Raw genomic sequence first — 21,000 nt, 5'->3', positions numbered from 1 at the left:
GCACTCCTGGTACTCCATCTCAGCGAGTAGAATAATGTTTGATGCGCCCCTGCTGGAGCGCCCCAGCGTCAGTGTGAACAAGGGGTTGCATTATATGCTCTGATCAGCCTCCGGAAACGTCCCATAATCCCCTTAAATCAAGTGGCCACTCTTGTCATTGTTTTGGATATGCCCTTTGAAAGCTCTGTTTGACAGCTGGCTGCTTATCTGCTCCGAGACAAAGCAACCATTACTGTGGAATGCTGTGTGTGAGAGAGATGGGAGGGGAGGGGAGGGGAGGAGGAAGTCTGCTGCTGTCTGAACTTATAAGATTGCATGCTGATATGCTCTCAGCCCCACAAAAACCCACTCTCTCTCCCCTCACATACACACAACACACTCACTGTCACACTCCCCCCCCCCCCATTTGAAAAGCACGTTGCAGCCACTTGCATGCTGGGATAGCTACCACAATGCGCTGCTCTCTGTGGCCATTGCAAGAGCTGCTAATGTGGCCACGCCAATGCGCTGTCAGCTGTCAGTGTGGACAGACTGCGCTTTTCCTACTGCGTGCTACAAAGGCTGGTTTAACTCAAAGCGCTCTACATCTGCAAGTGTATCCATGCCCTTAGTTTGTTTTCTTTAGTCTAAAATTAAAGTTGCGCAGATTGAAAGTGTATAGTTGATCTTCTTGTATAGAAAAATTTAACTCTTTATTCTTCCCAGGCATCTGAGAGTGTTGTCCTGTAAGACTCCTGGCACGTCATACCTTTTACTAGGCCTAAGGTAGTGACTTAGAGCAATATGTAAAGCTAAAAACTCTGAGGACATTGTTTACTTTCTTTCAGCATTATTACTGAGCAGACGGATCTATACGTAGAAATAATGTGCAGCTAAATGGCTATTTATCAAATTGTTCATGTTTATATAAAAGAGAGGCCAGCCACTACATCAGATTACAATGACACATGAACACTTAATTTTTTCCCTACATGTGTTAAATATAATTTAAAAAAGTTAACAGCCATTCAGGAAACTGCCATCTTGACAGTCACCTGATGCAGAGCAAGGCTGAGAAATAGCAGAACTCTTCTATATTTCATATGCATGACAAAGCAGGGGCTTTCAAAGCTGTTATAAGGAAAGTTCAAATTAACAATGACCAAACAACAAAAACCCAAGCCTTACCTTTACTACAACTTTGAAAGTTCCCTGTTAATAGGAATTACTATTATATTTCATTGTAATACCAGTAGTCTATTAGTACTTTACATAATTAAGAGACAAGGTCCCTGCCTCAGAGTTCATCATTTAAGGACCCAATCCTCTTACCACTGTGACTTCAATGGGACTATCCACAGTAGTAAGTCTTTGCATGCTCAAGCAGTTGTGGGTTATATAGACCCTATGCAATATGAGAGTAGAGAAAGGGTTAATACTGATCCAAGGAGAGGGAGGAGGTAGGACAGCTGGGCTCAGTTACAGCTTCACTCTAAACAGGCTTTAATTTCAGAATATATAAAGGTTAGAGCCTGGGCCCATAAGGTACTGAATACATGGACTTTAGGATAAGGCTTGAGGAGATGTTATACAAGGTAAATCACTTCTGAATAAAGGCACAAAGCCTACAATAAAGACTCAGGGCCAGATTCTGGCCCTTTTATGCAGCTCTGGTAATGTGAAGGGGCTACAATATCTTATCTGTATGTGTAGGGGTGAGAGTGGGGTGAGGGGGGGAGGATGGAAATAGCTCCAGAGCAGGAATAGTGTAGTGCCAATATGAGACCCTATGCTGAATGCTTCACCCTCTAATGTAGGAGTAGACTGGGAACAGGAGCAGGCAGGCACCTCCTGAGAAGCTCAGCACAGAAGTAGGCCCTTGGTGATTCTTGAAGACAGAGAATCAGCTAAGAGAGGTGCCTGGCAGAGGGGGTCTTCCACACAGATGTTAAATAGCTGATGTACAGACAGAGGCTGGGGAATGGGCTGCAATGAAAAGTCACACAATTGACCTGACGGAAGTTTAGCTAGTCTTGTTACTGCCATGGGGTTTTTGTTTTTTGTCTTTAAACAACAGTCTTATATTTCTCGCTGAAGTACATTAGCCTGTAGGGAGAAGTGCATTTTAAGGAGGGACCTGCAGGTGGCAAGGGCTCAAGCAGGGGTATCTGGCACTCACACTGGTAAGTAGCGTTAGGGGCACATTTCTGCAGCTGCTTCATATGAGACTTCTCTCTAGGTTTATACGGCACACAGAATAATGGTGTGTGAGCCCCAATATTTTACTTCTCTTCCCTGACAACAAGTAGGTAGGATTGTTCTTTATATTACGGTAATGCCTAGAGGAATTGATTAAGATTGTAGCCCCATTGTACTATGCACAGTACATAGTTATATAGTCAGAGGCAGTTCCTGCCCTGAAATACTTACATCTTAAATAAATAATACAGACAAGACTAGGAGAAAGGAAATATTATTCCCATTTTGTGGCTGAGAAAGTGCAGCCCAGAGAGATTAAGTAACTGCCTATCTAGTGCCTTAACTACAACGTCGTTTTTCTACGGATTAAGACTTCATTTCTCTCTTCTTGTTCTTCTCTCTCTCTCCCATCCTGAGAAGAGGTAAAGTACCATGTTTTGTCTTGTGTTCAATGTATTTATAGTGTATGTGTGTTATGGGAAGACCATGTTGAGATGGTTCTTGTAGATGTCTGGAAGGTTGTTGGGTTCATTATCAATCCTCAGATATTCTGGAAGCAGTGGCTTCACTGGGAATTTTGTGTGTGAAATGGCTGCAAAATTTGATTCTTCCACTGAGGGGCTGTTCAGGAGACAACAAAACCTTGACAGGTCTTTCTAAGAGGCCTTCGTAACATCATTTTAAGTTATAGACTCTTTTTATATAAATGTTTAAGCACTGTATAGAATATGACAACTAATTGGCGGAGACTGCAAGGCAGGATGCATAGGACAACAGCATTTCTAATTTAATTACAGTTTTCCTTATGGAACTGTCTTTTTTTGAAAAAGCACACCTTACTTATTATGTAAGGTGCAGAGTTAGTGGATACTAAAGCTGCCACATGACATGTCCTATGACTAGGGCCAGAAAATAAAGACCAGTCTCTCACTATCACGTCTGTATCACCAGGGCCGGCTCCAGGCACCAGCTTGGCAAGCAGGTGTTTGGGGCGGCCACTCCGGAGAGGGGCGGCAGGTCCAGCTATTCGGCGGCAATTTGGCGGACGGTCCCTCACTCCCGCTCAGAGCGAAGGACCTTCCGCCAAATTGCCGCCGCAGATCGTGATCGCGATTGCGGCTTTTTTTTTTTTTTTTTTTGGCTGCTTGGGGCAGCCAAAACCCTGGAGCCGTTCCTGTGTATCACACCGACTTTCCACAGACTTCAATGACCATATGTAGAGTCCTGCAAATCTGCGGATATCCTCTTTATATCGACGGATATGCGCAGACCATATTTGCAGATTGCGGATCTGAGGCGGATACAAATTTTGTATCCGCACAGGGCTCTAACCATTTGTTAACTGTAATGGGAGTTGCAGGTGCTCAGCACCATTCAAGATCAGCCTAAGGTGTGGCAAATATTGCAGCTTTGCATACACACCCTGTTGTGTTTTGTGGCATCAGGATCAACCAAAAAGTCTTTGCATGTCAAGACCTGAGCTTAGGCCCTCAGATTTCTGTTTTGTTTTGTTTTCCCTACAAAAGTTGAGAACTTGCATCTCGACAGGGAGCTGCATTCCTTACACTGCTCCAGGTGTTTGCAATGTTATTGATATTATCAGCTGCAGCAACTGTAAAATGCAGAACCTGGAGGACCCACATTTGATTTCCACATATAAGTGATGGAAGAACTGTTTATTTTCAAGATGTAGGCCCTTGGTTACTTTGCACATTTGATTCTCAATCCTTCCCATACTGTCAGACCTAGCTTAGGGCACAAACTAGGCTCCACCATCCTGACTATGAATCTCTTTGCAAATCCCTTTTATGTTTCTATAACACTTTTTTTTTTTTTTTAAAGAAGAATAGGCTGTTGGCCCATCACTCAACCCCTAACCTGGAGGACCAGCAAGCTGCTTTGCATCTGGTCCCTATCTTCTGACCTGTCTGCCTTTGGTGGCTTTACCAGGGCTTAGACCTCCTGCTGGCCTAGCCATCAGGGTCACTGGAACATTGAAGCCTTCCCAGTCTGTCCCCCAGGAAAGGCTGTATGCACATAAGTTACTAAAACATTATAGAAAATGCTACAAATAAAAAAAAAATCAAGCAGAGAAGGAAAAAGGTAACACTTTGGTGTGTAATTCATTTTTTCTATCAGGATCAACTGTGGAGAGATAGAAAAATGATTTAAAGGTGTCATTCGGGGGGGGGGGGGGGGAAAAACAAATCTGCAGCCTTGAAGACGAGATAAGAATTTAGCTAGCAGTATAAAAGTAAAATTTTCTGAGAACACTAGTCGCAAGAGAAAAGGGTGATTAAATAATCTCTATAAGCACCTTCCTCAAGACAGTGCATCAGAGCAGAAAAAGTGATTTGTCATATGATCTGTTGCTCTCTACATCTTTAAAGAAAACACTCCACATACCAAGCTGGTTGTTTCAAGGGTGACTGATATGTTTTTAGCCTGGAAGTAGAGAACATAGAGCAGCAGAAACAACTGAAGTCTTTAACCTTTCAGCTATGTTTGGATATTTTCTTATTCACCATCAATATGGGAAACAGGTCTACAACCAAAAGCAGAGTGAAAACCAAGGGAAGGGACCCAGATCCAGAGAGAGAGACAAACAACTCATCAAAGGAATCTTTTGAGTGAGTAGTTACTGATCAATAATAATATGATGAAATTAGACTTTCGATCACTGGGTCATGACATTTAGATACCTTATACATTGCTACATTACCAGTTCATCTTACACATGATTCAGGATCCCCAGACTCTCACTAGCCGTGACAAGCTTGCCAGCAATCCCCATTCTGTGAACCTTGGTTGGAAAAATTCCTTTTGTGTTCCCTTTCCATTGAGGAGCCTCTCTAGTGGTCAGGTTCCCCTTTGAAATCTGTCTGTGCAGGGAAAGGGAGAGAAGCTTCCTCCTCTTTTCGTTTGTACTGAAATTATAAGTCTCTCTTAATTCTGTGACATTATAAACTGGATTGCATGCTCAGCAGCTGGGGAAGTTACAATTTACTTCATATCTCTTTCCTCAGAGCTTGCTTTACTTCCAAAACCAAAACTCCCACCCAGCATAAAATAACTCCACACAGGGTCTTTCCATCATCAACAACTGGGAGGAGTGAGGATGCAGCCTTCCCCTTTCCTTTTTATTACTCTGTCCAGATCAGCCATACCATAGGCAGGAACCTGGTAACCCTTTGCATGCCAGAACATCTTTTCAGCTTGTCTCACATTCTGAATTAAGCTCACCAATCCAGAGCAGACATTCCATAGCAGTTTTACCAATTCAAAAGTAAACTAACTTTTGACATTAGAATTTAATCACCAAATTTTGATGTTGGACACAGGATCTCCGCAAGGGAAAGACCAGATTTTATTTTACTTCTCTCTTGTTTTCTGAGTATTTTTGTTTGTTTTTTTTTGTTTACTACAAAGTGGCAACAAAAATTAGAAGAATTTTTGAATTCTGCAATCCTCTCTTTCCAAGCTGCCGAAGTTCTGGAACCTCTTTTACAAATCATTTCAAATTTGATAGAAAAATTCTACCTTCATACCACAAAATTCTACTTTCTATCATCACTCTCAAAATTCTGTGTGTGTGTGTATAAAATCAGACTTATATTAGAAAATCTAAACTATGGAGTGGCTCCAATGCAAATCTGCCTTTCTTAGCTATTTATATAGCACCTGGTAGTATCCAAGGCCCAGATTTCAAAGGCATTTAGATGCCTAACTCAATCAGCATCTTACAAAATCCACTCCTATCTCTGTAGAGCTTTAGGATGCAATATGCTCGAAAGGTGCTGTACAATCCATCTGAAGTTTTGATGGCGGGGGGAGGGAGAGGGAGGAAGAAACCAGTAAAGCTTGTGTTCCCGTTCCAAGCAAGTCATGGAGATTGGAGCCAGTGTGGGATCTGAATCTGGATTTCCCCAAAGTTCAAGGGGTGTCCTTAAGATGGGTTCTAATTCAACTCATTCTAGTGATAAGTCCGAATAGAGAAGTTCAGATCCAGGTCTAGGTCTGAATCCCAAATTCCCTGAAGTTTGGGGAGATTTAAAGTCACTGTTGCAATTTGCTCATCTCTATTTTGGCCGACTTTAGTTACTGTGAAAATAATGATGTCAAGGGTATGTGGCACTTACTGATGAGACTGTGAGTGATCCTGAGCATCATCCCTTAACAATGGTAGGTTTCAGAGTAGCAGCCGTGTTAGTCTGTATCCGCAAAAAGAACAGGAGTACTTGTGGCACCTTAATAAATTTGTTAGTCTCTAGAGCATAAGCTTTCGTGGACTACAGCCCACTTCTTCGGATGCATACAGAATGGAACATATATTGAGGAAATATATATACACACATACAGAGAGCATGAACAGGTGGGAGTTGTCTTACCAACTCTGAGAGGCCAATTAAGTAAGAGGAAAAAAAAACTTTTGAAGTGATAATCAAGCTAGCCCAGTACAGACAGGTTGATAAGAAGTGTGAGAATACTTACAAGGGGAGATAGATTCAATGTTTGTAATGGCTCAGCCATTCCCAGTCCTTATTCAATCCTTTGTTGATTGTGTCTAGTTTGCATATCAATTCCAGCTCAGCAGTCTCTCGTTGGAGTCCCTTAACAATGTATCTCTGTTAGGAAGAGCTGGGGACCTACTCTTAGGGTTACCATATTTAACAAATAAAAAAAGAGGACCCTCCACGGGGCCCTGGACCCTGCCCATTTCCCACCCCCTTCCCCGCCCCAACTCCACCCCCTCCTCCCTCCCACTCCCAGCCACGCAAAAAGGGCTGCCAGAGCGCTACCGGTTTCACGGTTTGCCGGGCAGCCCCCAGACCCTGAGCCCCCGGCCGGCGCTTCCCCAGCACAGCTGGAGCCCGGGAGGGGAAGCGCCCAGCTGGGGGGCGCAGGGTCTGGAGGCTGCCTGGCAAACCGTGAAGCTGGTAGCGCTTGGGCTTCGGGCAGCCCCTATGCCTCCGGACCCTGCACCCCCGGCCGGGCACTTCCCCTCCCGGGCTCCAGCGGCACAGGGTCCAGAGGCATGGGGGCTGCCCGAAGCCGGTAGCGCTCGGCTCTTAAACAGAGCCGAAGAGTCAGGGGAGGAGCAGAGCCGCCGCGGGAGGGGAAGTGCCCGGCCAGCATTTTCCCGGACATGTTCGGCTTTTTGGCAATTCCCCCCGGACGGGGGTTTGATTGCCGAAAAGTTGGACCTGTCTGGGAAAAACCGGACATATGGTAACCCTTCTACGCCTGGATCTCTGGAAGGTGTATGGAAGGAGGGCCCATGTGGTGGGCCTGGGGGGTGGGGAGGCGCATGGGACTATTAGGGGTAAGAGAACATGGAGGAAGCAGGTGTCTTACTGTGGGAAAGAAGGGAATGCTTCTCTTTTGATGTTGACAAGCCTCCTGGTCAATCAGGTTACTGAGTTATTTATCTTTGCAGGGAAAAGGGTGAGAGCCTTATACTTTTTTTAATTAAATGAAATATCTTCAACATCCTGTACTAAATGTTGGAGCTGACATTCCTTATTAATGTTCCAAAATCAAAAGTTGTTAACTTTTGAAATTAGACTTCAGTCAACTAAAAGTTTGGCCTGGGCACTAGATCTCTATGAGAGGAGTCTAGTAAGTGAAATTGTTTTTCTCTCCTACTTTCTTTTTTTATATTGGGACAAAGTGGCATAAAAAATGTTAAACTCTCTGAACTACCAGCATGCTTTTTGTTTTTAGTGTGTCATAATTCAGGAACCAATTGTCCAATTTACTAAAAATATCATATTTAACCTACCAATTTTGGCTATTATGGTCTGGGAAGGAGCACAACCTTGGGCTCATAATGGACATTCAGTTGCAACCATGATTATGGAGCAACTGCTATGGCTGCTTATATTAAACTGCAGCTGTGTGTTTCAGGGCCAGCTCTAACTTTTTTGCCGCCCCAAGCAAAAAAAAAAAAAAAGAGTGCCGCCCTCCATAGCGCCGCCATAACACACCCCCTCAGCAGCGTGCCGCCAAAGCCCCCCAACCACCCGTGGAGCGCGGTGCTGCCCAACATGCCAGCCCCCCGCAGAGCACCACCGAGCCCCCCCCGCCGAGCACCGCCGAACCCCCCCAGCCCCCTGCGGAGTGCCACGCCGCCAAACCCCCCCAGATCCCTGAGGAGCACTGCCGAACCCCCCTGCTGAACCCCCCGAGGAGCGCTGCCGAACACACACACCCCTCGCGGAGCGCTGCGCTGCCGAACCCTCCCACCGCCACACACACCTCCCGCGGAGTGCCGCCCAACCCCCCTGCCGAACTCCCCAGCCCCCCACGGAGCACCGTTGAACACCCTCCCCCCCACCGCAGAGCGCCGCCGAACCCTCCCGCCGCCACACACACCTCCCGCCGAGCGCCGCTAAACACCCCCACTGCCGAGCTGCGCTGCCAAATCCCCCCCCAGCCGCCAAAACAAAAACAACCCCCCCCCAGCGCCGCCCGGCTGAACCCCTCCCAAAAAACAAAAAACCCTGAGCGCTGCCCGCCATCCCAAGATTGGCCGCCCCTTACCAGGTGCCGCCCCAAGCACGTGCTTGGTCGGCTGGTGCCTGGAGCCGGCCCTGGTGTGTTTTTAGAGAGTGTGTTGGATTGCACACACGTGTGGCCATTGCCTGGGGGTCCTGTGTCTGTTTTACACATAGGCAACATTTGTGAATTTTGCCATGCCAATACATCACTGTTCCTTCTGAGCTTCGCTCTTTCGATATTTCTAAAGCACTTATCTTGGTATCAAAATGTGAGTATCCCGGGTGTGTGTAACTATATCTGGGGTGCCTGTGTGGTGTAAGCACGGGTTGGTTTGTGTGTGTGTGTGTGTGTGTGTGTGAGAGAGAGAGAGAGAAGGAAAATCTGTGCCTGCCCAGCAGAGAGGGCACTCTCACATAGCATCACAAGCTGATAGTGAAGAAGGAACAGTAGGTATTGCCAATGGTTGCGGAGGACAGTGCCTCAGCGAGCGCTGGGAGGGGAGGCCTGTGTTACACTCTAGCAACCAAGCGAGGGTCAGCCGGGCACGCTAGGGGTGCAGCTGGAGGAAGTGGGCGCGGAGAGCAGGCAGCCTGTTGCTGTGCGGGGGTGTGTGTGCTCTGTAGCACGCAGGGGGAAGGGAGAGATTGCTTCTATTGTAGGAGTATCCCTGGCGAGATCAGACCCCTCCCTCCCCGGCTAACAGCACTGCGGCCGCAGCAGGCGTGTGGGGGAACCGGCCAGTTGGCGCTACGACGTCACCCCAGCGGGAAATTCCCAGCCGCGGGGAGGAGCGGCCGAGGTAGGGCTGAGAACAGCTGAGCCGGAGCAGCAGGACGGCGCGGAGCAGCTGCTGCCGCCGCCGAGAGTCCCGGGCTGAGAGCGCGCGCGTGTGTAGCGGGCACCATGGCTGGTAAGTGTCCCCGGTGCGCCGCCTCGCCGCCGGGCGGTCTCCATCGCGCGGAACCCTGCCCTGGGTGCCTTGCGCTCGCTGCCTGGGGCCCGCTGCCCTGAGTGGCGAGCTGTCGTGATACAGAGGTCGGGCTTGCAGTGCTGTCTGCGACCCCTCTCTCTGCTTTACGCGTTTAAAAACCTCTGAAACCCTGGAGGGGAGGGATGGGATAGGAAGGGAAGGGGGGAGAGACACTAGGTTGTCTGGGACTGCCTGCAACTAAAGAACACTTTCAGCATGTGACTACATGTCTAACTTCTATAAAACTGGGAGAGTTGGGCTGGCGTGTCCTCCTCACCCAGCTTGGGCAGGGCTCTGGGCTTGGCAGAAGGCACTTGTCTTCCATTCATGCCGTTGAGAAGACACCAGCTGCCGCCAGAGGCTTGACTGACATTATTTGACCTCGCCCAATGGCAGATTTCTGAGTCTGACATGGCTGTTCACTCAGAGACTACTGTGTGTGCAAGCTAACTAAAGATAGCTCCACCAAAGCTCTTGTGAGAATCTGACTTTAGTGTGACACACAGGAAGAGGTGAGGTGAGGTGGGGAAGGAAAGAATTAATTTTTGTTGTTGTTGATGAAGGGAAGTAGCAGTGTGAGAGCTAGTCGATGAGGAAGTCTATTCACATGACCTGCAAATTTCGAGCGTGTGGCTTTTTGTGAGAGTGTTGATAGAATTTAACAGACCAAATTCATCGTGGGTATAAATGGCAGCAATTCTGTTGACTTCAGTATAGTTGTGTCCCCAACATTTTAAATTCCTCCTTCCAGGATAAATCATTAGGAAATCAAAGAATAATATTGAACAAGTGTAAAATATGCATAGAAATGTGCCTGTCTGTCAGTGTGTTTTTGCAGCAGGAAGTGACTACTTTTCCTGAGGCAGTGGTTATTAACAAATGGTCATAATATATTAAGGTAGAGAGACTGTACACTGCCTAAAGTAATGGGGAGGAGCTTCCTCTTAACTAACTTAAATGACGCTTTTAGTTGAGAGCTTGTCACAAACTTTACACCATGTGAGATTTTCTGTGGTAGAGGAACAAAATTAAATAAGCAGTTTATTTAAACAATAAATTGTATATGTTTTATATATAGAGAGAGAGAGAGACAGGTAATTTCCTTGACACAGATGAGACCACATTTTCAGACTTGGGTACCTAAAGTTAGGCACCTAAATCTGGATTCAAGCAATTAAATATCTGAGTTGGCCCCAAAATCCCTGTTAAGATGCCTAAAATAGGTGTTTAGGTGTCTAATTGTGAACACTCACATTTGAAAATGTGGCCCCAATGTTCCATTTTGTTTGCAGGTGACTTATATAGGGAAATATAATAGCCATATTGTTTAAAGGACAGTTGCATTTGCTTTCCCCTCGACCCTCACTTGGTAGAAGGTGGGAGAGGCAAGGCTGGTTATTTGACCAACATGGGCATCCTTTAACAAAAAAACAAATGTAGTGGCATAGGGGCATGGGCCCGGTTTTGGGCATATTGGGGGAATGTGCCCCTTATGCAGAAATGAGCTCCATCTGGAGCTCTGACATCTGCTCACATCTGGGGTAGGGATGCTGGGCACTAGCCCCCTTTTCACAAACATTTGGCTGTTTTGTTTGTATGAAGCCCCTCCTGGGAGCCACTGTTTCTTCCCTCCTTTGATGCTTAACATCTGTGAGGAAGGCACTGGTTCCTACCCTGCCTTACCTTCCCATTAATAAAGCAGATTTTTTTGAGGGGGACAGGGGGAAAGGAGGAGAGTAAATGCCTGCCAGCTGCAGGGAGCTTTGGAGGAGAGTCTCCCCTTTCTCATTAGGGCAGCCAAGAGACTGCCTGCTTTGCAAGCTGCTAGGAGCCCAGGCTCCTTCTCAGCTGTCATCGCTGGGAATGGGATTTATTCCTGCTGTGAGGACGGGTACCCCCAAGGGATCCTAACGTGTTATTTTACCCCTTGAAAAGCATTTACATTTTAAAAATGGCTGCCATATGGGACAGTTGCTGCCTCTGATCCTCATGGCTTGTGGCAATCTGAGGGTCAAGGGTAGAAAGCTGCACTTTAAAGCAATTACCCAGAACTTGCCTCTCATAATAGAAAATCTCCCAATTGCAAAGGTTAATGTGACATGAAAAGCCCCAGTTGTTTAAGCAGTGTGTCCTGGCTAATGCATGTGTGCAGTGATTTATGAGGCCCAATATATATTGCACATGAATAGGTTGTCAAAATTTACTAGTGATTTTTGGCTGCTTAAATGTTTAGGTGTCCACCTTAAAGGAACCTGAGTTTCAGTGGAGGTTAGGTGTACAATAAATTGTTTCAAGTGGAGCACCTAAAAACTGAGTGCCTCCCTCCCCAAATCACTAGTCACATCTGAAAATCTTGGCCTATTTTTCTTATTCTGCCACTTAAGACTGTATTGCTAAAAAGGTGACATTTGTGATTTTTAGAAGCAATATTAAATCCTTGTCCAAGTACCCCGTAGGTGACCATAAGGAACAAGTTAGTGAACAAACATAACATTTGAATTAGTTTAACAAAATGTTAAAAAGATTCTGATAACTTTCAAAATGGCTCATTGAAATCTAAAAGAAAAATGAATCATTGTTCAAATATAGAGGCTAAATTTACAGTATAAGTCTCAGATCTGGGGAAGACACCAGTTGGCTAATGTCAGCTTAATGCTCAACTTAATCCAGTTCACATCAGAACAGATCATGGCCAAAATAAATTAGTATGAAAATGAGAGACAATACCACAGAAAGTGATCACAGATTTGGTAGCCAAAGGAATCCAAAGTTGTAATTTAGTTTCTCTTGGTCTCAATGAAGCACTTGCATTCCACATCCTTTCAAAAGTTTGTTCTCCGGAATCTTTCATGGGGATTTAAATTTTTTAATTTTAGCACTGGTTGCATTAATTAGAGTGGTTGCTGGGAAGAAAAGTGTTCCCAAACTTATATATGATATGTGAATGTCTGCTCAGCCAACCATTGCCAGTGTATGTGTTTGATCTGCTCATCTAAATACTGGCTCTTAATCAGATAAATCAAATTATTGAATTCACACAATTAAAAAAAATTATATTGTATTTTAGAGCAGATAAGCTGAAACAGTAGATATCTATCTCTGTTATCTGCGACTAATATATTTTCAACTTATTAGTAATTGGTGAAGGAATTTTTCAGCAGGGGAAGTTCTTAACTTCCTAGTATTTATAAGCTTCTCTTCTAGTTACTATTCTGTAATGTCACGTGACAAGAAAGAAGTAGTACATGAAGCAGTTGTGCCTCTAAACTACCTCTGTTTAGAAGGTGCACAGTTCATGAATGCTTGGGTAGAGGGTTGCTTGTTCTTAATTAAGAATGTATTTGCACTTGTTTTAGGTTGAATCAGAATATTTTACAGTAGATCTGTGACCAGTACTCCTCCCTGGCCTGCTATAGGGGGCGGCAAATGCTTAATATTTAAGGCCTAATTTTTCAGAAGTGCCCACTGATTTTTGGGTATGCAGGTTGGGGCACCTGGTCCACAGATTCCAAACAGGGTATCTACACATAGTTGGAGGGGCAGAATTTTCCCAACGGTGCCACCATAATGTCCATACCTAATGTACCCCACTGCCTTGGGATTTTGTGTAGTGACTTTGCATTGTTGATAGTCAAACTCCCACCACTCTGTGCCCTGCCTCCACCTCATTCACACACTCCAGATACTGCATCAGAGTGTGTGTCCATAGAACACTCCCCAGTTGAATGCCAGAATTGCAGTCTCATGGCATTGACTCTTCACACAGCCTGTGCCCTCTGTGCAGAGGAATCTGTGGCTCTGTTAGTTGGAGGCAACATTTGATTCCATGATCCAGTTGTTTTTCCTACAGTGCACTGAAAGATGCATGGTATGTTGCAGCCAACTTCCCTTCGTTCTTCACCTTTCCCTGAACTCATCACTGAGGTCCAAGCAGACTTCTCCAGATAACTCAGGAATTCCACTTGCAAATACAAATCCTCACTTCAAGACAAATGCTTTGCACATATTTCTCCTTCCGTGTTTCCATTGCATGTTCTTGGGCATTAGGTATTCTAGTCAAAGGCAGAGCATCCAATCCTTGAAAGCCCTTTGCAGTCACAGCTGCAGTTTTGCATCAGCTCTTTGGCAGTCATGGTAAAGAGCCTGCTTCCTAATGGTAGACAGGGAAATCAGTATTTACTTCCATCTTTTAGTTTTAATTCCGATGGCTGGTGGTGTATCTAACTTTAAACTGTCTGTGCTTTCTCGGTTTAGATATGCTTTTTTTGTCACTGATACAGAATCAAGTCCCAGATCTTGAATCAGTGTAATTTTCATTCCTTGCTGTACTCACGTTGTCATTGATGGTTTCACTAGTTTCTACCACTAATGTCATTGAGAATTTACCTCTCATTTTCTTTTGAATTATGTATTGCAGTTTTCAGTGCAATCATGCAAATACAAATGCAGTATCATAACAAAAAGAGAAATAGGCATGCTGGGATACAGAGCACAATAATTCTACGGCCAATAAACATAAGTACAAATAAAACTATTAGTACTTCCTTTAATATGGATTTGTAAGATACTTCCATTTCAGTTTCATGTCTCAGTAGTTAACTAAAGGTAATTAAGCAGCATATTACTCTTCCAGAATTAGTCCTCGTTGTCATTGCAAGAATGTCCGCTTTTGATGTAGTTTATATTTCTTCTACTCTAAAAAGTACATGTTCCTGTGTGGAGGCCCTTTGTCTGTGTGAGTGGGGATTGTGAAATAGTCTTAGCTGTGTTGCTTTGGCAAGAGCACATTAATTTACAGAAAATGGGAACAAGAAATGGATGTCTAGTATTACTACAAAGAGTGATGATTCTACGTCTCCATGAGCCTTGGTTCACACAAACCCTTTTGTGTTTCTTGTCTACTGGTGCCTGGTTTAGTAAAGCTGTAGATGATGATTTGGTTCTTCAAGAAAGAAAATCAAATTAAAATTGTTTAATTTCTAATCTCTGGAGGTTACTGCGTCATTGGGTTTTGCTTTCCCACAAGCACACACCTACTGTTAAGCAGTGGGGGTGACTTAAGTAACCTTTATTTCAACCACAAATTAAACCTGCATAAAGACAATCGAGGCCTGACTTTTAAAATGCAGTTGATATCATCAGAGGGTGAGACACTAACCCTTTAGACGTGTATATTGAAGGTAAAATTATAGGTTACAGTAGAGATATTAAAGTCCTTGAAGCAATTGCTATAAAACAGTCATAACTGACAAGACTCTATATGGCTTTGACAGGTGACATGGGTGGGTGGGGTTGTGGGCACATCTACGTATATTTGCACGCACATACGTGTATATCTATATCTTCTAAGTAACATGATGATTAGGCACTTTATAATTCCCTAGATAGATACTCATTTCTTTATTTTAATAATAATGCTTAGCACATATATAGCAACTTCTATCTATAGATCCTAAAGTGCTCCACAAAAGTGTGTATCTTTATCTCTGTTTATAGATGAGGAAACCAAAGCACAGGAGAGATTAAGTGATAATGCCCAAGGTGATAGAGCTGATCATTGGTAGAGCCTCCTGACTCCCTTTATGGTGCCCCAACCACTGGACTATGCTTGTGAGACAAGTATAAGTAGTTTTGAGTGTGTGAGAGACATTTGCACACAATTTATGGGCCCAATTCGGTGAGATGCTAAGAAACCTGATCTCCCATTGAAGTCACTCCTGGTTTGTTTTTGTGGGTTTTTGTTTTGTTTTACCATCTCTGTTTCTATGATTTATTCTTCTCTGGCTAGTCATGCTTATTCTGTCCAGAAGACAGCATGTGCAAAAGCATACCTCAAGAAGGGGCAGAGCTTAGGAAAGGGACAGTCCTTTTAAAAGAACAGGAGCCAGGGTGATGGCCAGCATGTATTGAATATGTCAGGTCATTTTCTGATGTCATTTCTAAAGTTGTCAGATGTTGACCTGGACATTCACTGGCTGGAAAGTGGCATATTTGGTTACTTCCATTTTATGAGCAGTTGGCTAAAAACAATGTTAAGGCTCATTCTGTCATTCCAAAAGGATTTGGCAACAAAATATGAAATAGTGGAATCTTGGAAACTAGAGACATGAGAGAAAATTCTCTTTGGTTGAGCTGATGGGGTTACACAGATATGACAATGTTCAGATTACTGTGAAACTTTTTGGTACCTTTCCCCAGTTTAGAAACATCCAAATTGTCTCCAGCTTTGTTCATAGATTAATAAATTTTAAGGCCAGAAGGGACCATTATAATCGTCTAGTTGACATTTTGCATAATACAGGCCAAAGCACCTCAGCAGTGGTTCCTGCATCAAGCCCATAGCTGCTGGTTGAGCTATAGCATATCTTTTAGAAAGACATCCAGCTTGATGTAAAGACTGTTTCCCCCTCAGCCAGCAACAGAACTTCTATGCACATCACCATTCCATAGCTATCTATCAATATAAAAGTAAAGGTCAATATGCTGTCACACAGATGGAGTTCTTCTTTTCTCTTACACATTCTTTCAAGAGCTGTTGTGTCACTTAACTCCTAGAACAGGAAAGTGGAGTAAGCTAAGTGATTTATAGTACTGCAATAAAAAACTTTTTGGGCCCAACAAATCTAGTAGGAAATGACATTCTTGTGAACTAGTACAAGCAAGCTTTGGGTTGGTGAGTCCCAATACAAGCCATTTTGGCAGCAACAAAAGGTTTTAATACTGAAGTGTATCTCTCCCCAAAAACTCCTATAGAACTGTCCAAAATATATGTGGGAAGGAATGAGAGGATCTTCTATCTCTTTAATATCTATTTTGGGAACAACAATTGAAGTTCCAACATTGTTTTGCTGACATGCCATAGGATCTTTGCTCCCAAATGTATTTAACTGTGCCTTATTACCATTCCTGCTTCTTTGTAATGCACATCCTGCTTGTCTGTGTAGGATGTTGTTATATGAGCATGAGGTATAAGTCAGTGCAGAATTTGACCATGTGTGTGTACCAACTAAAATAATTCAGTTTCTAAACTAAACCTTTTATTTATTCATTTTTGCTTCTCCAGTATTTGCTGCTCACATACCACTAGACTGTTATGTCACTGCTTGACTGGTTAGCATTTTCGATGCTGTGAGTCAGGGTGGAATTCACTGTATTTAGACTTAAGTGGGGCCCAGGCCTTGTCCTGGCCCTCAGCAGAGGGTGAATGTCACCCTGAAAAAAGTATGTAGACTCCTGCTAAGTCAGGATCTTTCCAAAGCCTTAATTAATGTCAGCCCCACCATCTCCTGACACCCATTCCCTGAAAGTTGCCTTCTCACACATTGGGCCCTTTACTAAAATCTTGTGAGAGCCCTTGCTGCTCATGCTGGCTCCTGTGGGAAGTGGACAGCTCAAAGTATAGCAATGCAATATCTGGGACCACAGTAAAGAAACTGAAAGCATTAGGGGATTTTTGCCTAATTTGCATAGAATTTATTGCTTCACTGCAGTAGGAACTAAATCAATCGATTCAGAGGAAACACCTTCATTTTGCGGGGACTTGCATTCAGAAAAATGTACTATAGTTAAAAATTTCAGCCATTCCCTTGGACTAATGATCTATTCATTTTGACATTATGAAATAATTTTTCAGCAGACAAGCCCTCACCACTATCGAAGAGAAACTGAGCTCCATGGGGAGGGAACCCTACTAATGATTATTTATATTACAGCAGTGCCTGGAAGTCTCCTCCTCTGGGGCTCCCATTGTGTTCATACACACAGGCCTGGTCTACACTAGAGGGGGGGATTGATCTATGTTACGCAACTTCAGCATAGCTGAAGTCGATCTACTTACCGTAGTGTCTTCACTGTGGTAAGTTGACGGCTGACGCTCCCCCGTTAACTCTGCCTGCGCCTCTCTCTCTGGTGGAGTACCGGAGTTGACAGGAGAGTGCTCAGCAGTCAATTTATTGCGTCTAGACTAGACATGATAAATCAACCCCCGCTGGATCAGTTGCTGCCTGTCGATCCTGCCGGTAATGTAGACAAGCCCACAGTAAGAGACAGACCCTGCCATGAGGAACTGCCAGTCTAAATATATAAGACAGATGAGTGGGAGAAAGGATTTATCACCCCCATTTCACAGAGTGGGAACTGAGGCACAGATAAACTAAATGATTTACCCAAGGTCACACAAGAAATCTGTAGAAGATCCAGGAGTAGAACCTAGATCCCGGTCCAGTGCTTTAACCATAAAGCCACCCTTCCTTTTGCTTTTTAGGCTGTATTGTGTTGTAACCTTAAACATTTTCATTTTCCTAAAGGTGGGTCTGAACCCTGTGTCGAAATATTCGAGCAACCCAGGCAGAGAGGCATGCGTTTCAGGTACAAATGTGAAGGACGATCAGCAGGCAGCATTCCAGGAGAACGTAGTACCGACAGCAATAAGACATATCCCTCTGTAGAGGTAATACTGTTATCCATAATTATTTTTTACATTGCACCATGTTGCAAGTGTGCCTGGGACTTTACACGGTAAATAAGGGCCCTGATTCTCCATTCTGTAATCCTGCTTTTTTGTTTGTTTTCTTTCTCGATCATAACTTCACTGAAGCTGATGAAGTTACAACAACTAACATAACAAAGTGGAGAATAAGGCTCTTGGTTCCTACTCTGCAAAGCTTACAGTCTAAATTGACAGCAGTCAGACAAGCTGCAGAGGAAGGTAACAAACCAGGGTGATGGAAGGAAGGGACACAGAGTATGCTTACTTGGTGGCTTGGGTTGTTCAGGATGGATCAGGTTTGTTCTTAGCTTTTTGTTTGTTCTGGGTACTTGCATAACTATGTTTTTTAACAATTGAGGGGGAGTTAACTAGAGGACTGATTGCAGGTTCTGAGGAGGGCTTTGAAGGAGGTTGTCTGGGATACAGGATTTGGGAAGGGTATCCCAGCTGCAGGGTGTAGCATGGGAGAAGGCACAGAAGTGCCTGTTGCAGATGGGAACAAAGGGAGCCTGGGGTGAGGTGAATTTGAGGGAATGTGGGGATCAAATAGATAGATACATATAACCAGTGATTCGGAGGTACAGCTGTACAGAGCCTGGAAAACCCCAATGAGGAATCTGAAGTTGAGGTGGAAAGGGATGCAGTCAATAAAGTAGTTGAGAAAGGGGAGTGATGTGGTCAGAGCAGCAGAAGATTATTTGGTAGCTGCATTATAGATAGATTGAATGGGAATAAGGTAGATGTCCGGAAGTTCGGAGAGAAGAGATTCACCGTAGTCTAGACAGGACATGTCCAGGCCTTGATCAAGGATTTGGGCAGTAGAGATGAAAAGGAATGGATGGATTTTGGATCTGTTGTAAAGGAAACAGCGGTAGGATTTAGCAACAGCCTGAATGTGTGGGATGAAGGAATGTGAGTTTGTGAGCCTGGGATATGGGAAGGGACATGGAAATATCTGCTGTGATGGAGAAGGGAGGGGAGGACTTGGGGAGGTAGGTGAATTCCAGTTTTATTGTGTTGTGTTTAAATTGATGGTGGGACATCCAGGAAGAACTGTATCAGGGTATGGGGAGGGGAGAGGTAGATGTGGGAGTCATCAATAGTTGAAACCATGAGAGGGGTTAAGATCCTGTAGGGGTTATATATACAGTACACACACACACACCCACCCACCCCAAGGACATAATCTTGTGGCATTCTAGTGAAGAGGAAAAAAGGGGAGATGATGGAGTCTTTAAAGCAGACATTGAAGGAGCTGTCAGAGAGGTGGTGTGCCAGCTGCATAAAAGCCCCTGGAGATGAGCGAGAGTTAAGAAGGATGATGTGTGGACAATGGGGCTGAAAGCAGCAGTATTCCGCTCCACATCACAGATCAGAAGCAGTGCAATGAAATGGAACCCTGTCCCTGGAGCTCTGATTGGCAAGGGAATGAGCAAACAGGAGGTGCCAGCCTCCCCCACTCTTTGACTGATTAAAGAGCTGGCAGGAAATCCCACCCTGTCTGTGAGTTGCTGGCTCTCCTGCAATTGGAGAAGAGAAAGGGACTGGATGGGCTGCTAGAAAGGGCATGTGCTGCTGCAGGGAGACACAGGCTGAGTCCAGGGAGTGGCCTGAGCATGTGGCCCCTGTGACCCTGCACAGTGCTGCACTTGAGGATCAGCCAGAGCCTGAAAGGAAAGAGGCCCTGATTGTGTCTGAGAGCACGGGGGAGGGGGTGGGGGGTGAGGATGGTAGGCTGCTCAAGATGACTGCTGCTGACAAAGCTGTGTGTGTTACCAATAGCAGTGTCGGAGTGATTTCTGGGTGATTTCCTGCATCCCCAAAGGCTGTAGGTGGGATTTCCACTCCAACGCCAGGGGTGGGAGTTTGGAACTGACTACCAGCAAAGAGAACCAGCCGCCACCACAGGTGGAAAGGTCAAGGAGGGTGAGAGTAGAGAGGAACCCCGTGGGTTTAGTGAGAGCAGTGGGATGGTAGAGGTGAAAATCTGATTGCAAGATTAAAGGAGAGAGTTAGCAGGGAAGGAAGTCAAAGCAGCAAGAGTTGGCTGGATGCTGAAGGGCTTAGGTGTGAAGAGGAGGTGGGGGAAAGGGGTAAGTATTTAGAGAGTCAGGGATTATTCTTAGGGTAAGAGGAGACAGTGACATATCTGAAGGCTGAGAGAAAGAACCAGATGAGAGAGAACGAGCATGAATGAGGAGGGAATGAGGGAGGTTCGAGAGTATTATGGAGACCAGGATCAGACAAAAGGTTTGAGAAAAAGAATACAATGAATGCTTCATCCTCAGACATGGCCGGGGGTTTGGGGGAGGGGTATAGGAAGAAAAGGTTGAGAGAGAAATGGAACTGTTGTGAGGCAGGGGAAGTAGAGGAGGAGAGCTAGTATCACAGTTAATGTACTTCCCTTGACATATCTGTCAGATACGTTTTCAAGCTGTTACACTTCAATCAGTTTAGGCCAAACTCTGCCCTTAGATTCACCCACATAACCCTCACTGACTTCACTGGGAGCTATCTGCCTGAAGGCAGAATTTGGTGAACGTATCTGAAGCGCACTGGGAGTTAGGTTCACAACTGTCCTAAAAAACCTAGTGGGAGAGGGAGGTTTTCTGCAGCTCTATGCACAGTGTGTGAACATTTCGCCAAAAGCTCAAGAGGGTCTTTTCTCTTAAAATGGACATATGGCTCAAAGCTGTAATGATGTTAACATTATAGGTCCTGTACAGCATATGCTATTTGGGAAAAATCTCCTGTTGCTTCAACAGATGGGAATCTCGTCTGTGTAAGGGATCCTACCATTTTTGGATCAACTAATAGGCCTAATCCAACTCCGATTGAAGTAATGGAAAAACTCCAATTGATT

The 21,000-nt window shown here is 44.7% G+C and overlaps 1 protein-coding gene across 1 annotated transcript in view; it reads left to right on the top strand.

Moving 5' to 3' along the window:
* The first annotated feature begins 9,362 nt into the window (after window positions 1–9,362).
* Window positions 9,363–21,000, top strand: part of REL (REL proto-oncogene, NF-kB subunit) — a 42,259-nt gene continuing 30,621 nt past the window's right edge. Inside the window, exons 1-2 of the mRNA XM_054022728.1 lie at window positions 9,363–9,589; window positions 17,956–18,098. Coding sequence (XP_053878703.1) covers window positions 9,583–9,589; window positions 17,956–18,098 — 150 coding nt within the window. The 5' untranslated portion in view covers window positions 9,363–9,582. The remainder of the gene's footprint in view (window positions 9,590–17,955; window positions 18,099–21,000) is intronic.

This window comes from Malaclemys terrapin, chromosome 3, assembly GCF_027887155.1.
Source record: "Malaclemys terrapin pileata isolate rMalTer1 chromosome 3, rMalTer1.hap1, whole genome shotgun sequence".
NCBI classification, from domain to species: Eukaryota; Metazoa; Chordata; order Testudines; family Emydidae; genus Malaclemys; species Malaclemys terrapin.
The sequence above is the reverse complement of the archived record's forward strand: the minus strand, read 5'-3'. Positions and strand labels throughout refer to the sequence as shown.